Source organism: Brachyistius frenatus, unplaced genomic scaffold (assembly GCF_029030835.1).
Source record: "Brachyistius frenatus isolate BFR_SWC_R1_liver_20210118 unplaced genomic scaffold, ASM2903083v1 Contig_17, whole genome shotgun sequence".
NCBI lineage: Eukaryota > Metazoa > Chordata > Actinopteri > Embiotocidae > Brachyistius > Brachyistius frenatus.
Window position 1 is genome coordinate 784,006 of NW_027210616.1, and position 6,187 is coordinate 790,192.

At 41.5% G+C, this 6,187-nt stretch overlaps 1 protein-coding gene across 1 annotated transcript; it reads left to right on the forward strand.

Moving 5' to 3' along the window:
* The first annotated feature begins 2,320 nt into the window (after positions 1 to 2,320).
* Positions 2,321 to 5,809, forward strand: LOC138618477 (E3 ubiquitin-protein ligase TRIM21-like). The gene is made up of 2 exons (XM_069694203.1): positions 2,321 to 2,386; positions 2,527 to 5,809. Exon 2 carries the CDS (start codon positions 2,529 to 2,531, stop codon positions 4,170 to 4,172), a length of 1,644 nt encoding a protein of 547 aa, XP_069550304.1. The 5' UTR covers positions 2,321 to 2,386; positions 2,527 to 2,528; the 3' UTR covers positions 4,173 to 5,809.
* Positions 5,810 to 6,187: the final 378 nt, after the last annotated feature.

The window sequence follows — 6,187 nt, forward strand, 5'->3', positions numbered from 1 at the left end:
AGATCAGAGTGGCAGTGTGGTTTATGAGCACTAATACACTGTGAATTTTGAATTCAAACAGATCATAATTAATTATCTCCCCATTTAAATGCTTGTCTTGAGAACAAGCCCCATTGAGCTTTAACTCAGCAGATATTTCGGTATGTCATAGGAGGGTGTAATTGATAACAGTAAAAACGACTGAGTTTCAGGGTCCTGGTGAATCGCATGCTGCCTCCGTCATGGTTTACTGGGACAATTTATGGACGTAAGCCATTGTTAATGAAAGTTGGCTCACCGGTGCTTTTCCTGCTATGACAAAATGTGCTGGTATAAAAGAAGGTCTATTTCCATCTCTGAAACACATTATCAAGTACTACTCATCATGAAGAGCTCGTATAAAAGCTCAAGGATAAGCAAGGACAGGGCTCTTTGCAGGCTGGTCAAGTTCTTGGAAACCCAATTCTTTATGGTCTTTGCTGTGTTAACAGGAGCGTTGTCCCGGGGCATCTGTGGCTCAGATGGTGGAGCGGGTTGTTCTCTAATTGAAGGGTTAGCGGTTCAATCCCTGCCTCCTCCTGCCCACATGCCAGTGACATGACATTGAGCCCCAGGTAGCTCCTGATGGCGGGTGACCAACTTGCACGGCAGCTCTGTTGCCTTTGGCGTAAACTTTTGGCCAACCATCTTATAATACTGCTAATGATATCATGTCGTTTTGATGATTGCAATGCCTGTAGTCCACCACCTAGTCCATATTACAGTTCTCCTGTTGGGCTGTAGAGACCAGGCTTCACTCTGGATTTACACTCAGCTTAAACCTGAGCAGACACCAAACAGTAGGGGTTCAAATTCAAATAAAGGGAGGTCTGTGTCCTCTGGCACTTTGAGCTCCTCTAATCTGTTATTCATGTATTCAAGGTTAGAGCCCGATGAGTTGGAGAATAGGGATGAAGGGGGGAGAGAAAGCTGGATGGAGGGAGTGAGAAGAAAAGAGATGGGGAGGAGAAAAGCCCAGACTCCCTCTCATCCCTCAATGAACCTATCATCGGATCATGCAGACGAGAAGAAAGGTTTCGGTCCTGGAACTCCACACAGACAAGGATCAAAGGGAATCCCCATCTGATCCGAATGTCATTTGAATGTTTTATGGTCGCCAGGGCACTTAGGTGAGGCTTGAATAAGACGTGGCTAAAGAAAGTTTCGATAAGAACAGGTTGATCACCTTTAGATGAAAATATCAAAATAGGCTTTTTTTTCCCCCTCAGAAAATAAACTGTACATATGTATATATATATATATATATATATATATATATATATGCACACAATTCAATGTTCTGAACAAATGCAAATTGTGAGGTTGTATAAGTGTACTTTTAAAGTCCTATCCCCTGTACATTCTGTTTTGTCATCATAACTCACTAAACTCATAATCAGCTGCTGAGGCTGCACCATGTACTCAAATTTACACAGCAAAGTCTACGGCAAACACATAACTGCTCAATACAGGAGCACTGAGATGGTGAGATGTGAAGCATATGGCATACACCCACATACACATATTTAAATACTCACATAGCCAGTGTAGCTGACATACCAAACAGGATGAAGGCTAATTAATTGGTGTCACTGAAAGGTTAAGCACAATGTATCTCAACATTGTTCTGTTATTTTTTCTATTTATTGGCTATCAGCCTATTTTGCTATGCTAACACCTACATTTCTGTAAAGGCACCTTTTGTGCATAAGCCTGCATGCAGCACCAGAAATATGCTGAATCATACATGAAGCAGCAAATGCACAGAAACCTAGATGCAAACGGAGATTATTTAAGCTCTGACAAAGCCCTTCAAAGACGCAGGGAAGCTATTTTGTTTCAAAGCCTTTTTTTTTTTTTTTTTTTTTTTTCCCCTCAGAGCGATTGCACGACAAGCGTGTTTACAGTTTATTATGCAGGAGCTGAGGGGCTGGAGTGTAATGCTAATGCACACATACACAGTACATGCTTACAAAGTTGTTTTGAATTTGGCATGGTGCGCTGTCATCAAACCTTCATTTCACTGGTGCACGTAACACTGTACATGAAAGGGATGTCGGATAGACCAGCAAGCAAAGAATAACATGAATAACATGCTCACCTAAAGGAAACCACTGCGTATGCAAACCTTTTAAGTCAAGATTTGAGACACAGCTTATGTTTCTCGCTCAGCTCAAATGCATCTGGAAGAAAACAAGCTCTAGATGCTGGTTATCAGAGAAGTGAGCCTCTAATGGGTTAACTTTTTCCAGTCAGATGAGGAAGTGGGAGGGGTTCTGATTTCTGGAAAGAGAAACCAAAAGGCAGACACAAGGTACGTTTCTAACTTCGCAGCTTTGAAAGTTTGAGTGAGACCTTCAAACAGCAGGTAAAGTTGCATTTGGTTAAAGTTTGCAGTCTTGTCTTCTTGTAAACTAGTTATTTCTGTAATTTCAAACCGACAACTTAAAACTAGACTGACTTCAGGGTGCGCTAACGTTTTTCATGATCTCTCCTTATATATTCTAGACATGGCGTCAGCCAGAAGTTTAATGCAAGAGGAGAATTTTCTTTGTTCCATCTGCCTCCAAGTGTTCACTAGACCTGTTACAATCCCCTGTGGACACAACTTCTGCCTGCACTGTATCACAGACTACTGGGACACTCTTAATGATTTTGTCCAATGTCCACTGTGCAAAGAGCAGTTTCACCTCAAACCAACTCTTCGGGTTAACATTTTAATTGCTGAGATGGCAGTAAATTTCAATAAATCTTCAGAAGAGAAGTCATCTAGCCCCCCCAAACAGGCAGGAAGTGGAAATGTGCTCTGCGATCACTGCACAGGCGCAAAGCTCACAGCCGTGAAATCCTGCTTAGTTTGTTTTATGTCCTACTGTCAAACACATCTGGAGCCTCATCAGAGAATTGCAGCCATGAAGAAACACAAGCTGATCGATCCCGCTGAAAATCTGGAGAGCAGAATGTGCAAAAATCATCATGAACCTTTGGAGCTGTTTTGCCAGGTGGATCAAATGTTTCTATGCGCCTCCTGTAAAACCAAGGACCATAAAACACACAAGATAGTAACTCTGGAGGAGGAGGCTCAAATGAGGAAAACCCAGCTGGGATTAGAAAAGCAAAGCACGGATCAGATGATTCTGGCACGTCAACAGAAAATACTCAAGATTCAACACTCACTGGAGGCGAGCAGAAATAATGCAGAAAAGGCACTGAAATGCAGCAGCCATATGATGACTGCTGTGATGGCCTACATTAAGAGAAGCATAGATGAGCTGACTCAAGTAATTGAGACAAAGCAGAAAAAAAATGAAACCGATGCAAAAGGCTTCACCGATGAGCTGCAGGTAGAAATCAGGCAAATACAGCAGAAACACCTGCAGCTTAATCAGATTTCACTCACCAGAGACCCTCTCACATTTCTCGAGAATTTGCTTCCTCTTGAAATTGCCTCACCCAAAGTCAAGGACTGGTCTGATGTAACTCTTAAAAGTGACGTGTTTCCAGTACAGGCAGCCATAGCCAAGCTGGAGACAACAGTGAGAAGAGAAATAAGCATGCTGTGTGACCCCGACTTTAAAGAAAAGCAGCGACATGCAACGGATGTGACACTTGATCCTGACACGGCAAACTCCAGTCTCTATGTTTCTGAAGATGGGAAGCAAGTCGCACACACAAACCGAAAAACGGGTGTCCCGAACAAACCAGAGAGGTTTGATCATGTCCTCAATGTCTTGGCAAAGAAAGGTTTCCTCACAGGAAAACTTTACTACGAGGTCGAGATAAAGGACAAAACTCAGTGGGATGTAGGAATCGCAAACGAGTCCATCAACAGGAAGGGGGACCTAAGACTGAGCCCGAAGAACGGATACTGGACCATTTGTCTGAGAAAAGGGAATGAGTTCACAGCCAACACAAACCCTGCCATAAATCTGTACGTGGGGGAGATGCCTCAAAAGGTCGGGGTGTTTGCTGATTACGATGAGGGTCTGATTTCCTTTTATGATGTGGATGCCAGAGCGAGCATCTTCTCCTTCACTGATTGTAAGTTCACAGAGCAGCTCTTCCCGTTCTTCAGCCCCGGTGCGAATGACGGAGGTGCAAATTCAGCCCCCTTGATCATCACTCCTGTCAAAGTCAGCGCATCCGTTTTTTGAGAGACATGGGGATGGGGACTTGGCGAGAGATGACAAAAGCAGAACCGTAAAATATGTTTTGTCAGCGGTCTGTCATTCTGTTTATCCCATCCATCAGCGTCAGTGCTGTTTGTCACAACGCAGACAATTGGAGATCTCCAACAGAGTCCCCATCCAGCCCCGATAACGTTCACACACACACACACACACACACACACACACACACACACACACACACACACACACACACACACACACACACACACACACACACACACACACACACACACACACACACACACACACACACACACACACACACGCGCGCCATTAAATCTGATATGTAAAAGCTGCTCTTCGCTGCCGATGTGAAGCCACAGCTACCGTTTTGTGTTGTTTGGAGGAACACCACATTTGAGGACTGTTTACTTATGACATGATAGATGGGCTTGACTCTTTTAGCCGGTTTAAACGACTATAGTATAGTCTACAGCTATAGGAAATACTCTGGTGTAATGAATTAACGACAGCGTACAAAATCTAATACAAATTTGTTTTATTTTTGTTGATTTTAGTTTTTCAGTTAAAAGGGAAGTTAATGAATGGATATACTACAAAATTGGAGCCAGCACATACTGCCAAGTCCTCTGATTAAAATTAGCCAAACCTGCAAGGAGTAGGCTTCCCATGTTCAAATACAGAATATGTTTCTGATTATAGCGACTCGAACAATCATAGTATGAGCACAGGCAATTAAGGTATTTTAGTTTTTTCCTTTGTTTCCGTTTTTAGCGTTTAGTCTCATTTTATTGCAATGATGCTTAAGTGTTTTTGATGATCAACAGAAAATAATCTACTACAAGTGTTTTTATGTTAACTATGACTCTAAGTGTTGCAAGTAACTATTGAAGACGTTAGTTGGAGCGCTGAGAAACTGAAAGGCTGCATTTTCTCTTTTTTTCTGATATTTTATTGTACTTTAATAATTTGTTAATGAAAATCTATTTCTAGTTTGGATTCAAGGTATCTGATTATCCGAGTCCTTTGACCAATTGCCCAAACTGATATATTCACACAGAATTGCAGAGAAGCTCAAGTATCTCCTGTAATGTATTATTATGCCTACAATAATCGTGACGGTCCGCTCGCAGATGCAGGTATAAAATACAATACTTTTCAAAAATAAATACGGTCACTGGGCAGAAAAAAGTACTTTGGTTAAATAAAATATGCCATATTCATCTTTATGGTACATTTACTTTTATACAACCTGTAAGTTTCATCCTACTTAAACAGGCTTGGCTTGCTCCCCCTGAAACATCTTTGCAAATGGCACACTTCACAATCTGTTTGGGAAAGTGCGAAGGTTATTTAACCTGCACACACACCCTCAAACTGGAGACACAGCCCAGGCATTTAGTCAAGTAAAGCATCTAACAGTTAGGTGTAATTAAAGGGTAATTTTCACCGGCCTCTCATACAAGCAGAAATTTTCATTTCAGGCCGAAGCCAATACCAATGACTTGCAAATACTATCCCTGCATCCCTAGTTTCTGGACTGTGAACTGTGCCGTGTGTGTAGGATTGGCTGAAAAATGTCTGATGTCTTCAGTCTGATGTTTGACTGAAAGTCAAAGAGGAAAAAAAAAATAATAAAGTTGCAAAAAACAAACAAAATGAAGTTATATTCATCTATTTGTCAAAATGTTTCTATCTGTACACGCACTCAAAAAACATTCACAACAAACTAGGAATTCCTGCCAACAGATACTGAAGTCAATGAATACTGAATTACGTCAATATGCAATCAAAGTACAACTGTCACTTTGTGGAAAATAAACACAAATTAGAGACTCTCTTGACAACCTGAGACGCCACTTAACAGTTTTGTAGCCCCCGCTCACAAAATAATACATCAAGTTTCTCCCCAGGTGCAATTTGAACAGAAATAATGTTAATTCTGCTTTTCACAAACAGCGGAATTAGATTCCAATGATGTGACAGATAATTGCATGTGTTTATAATGAAAACAGGTT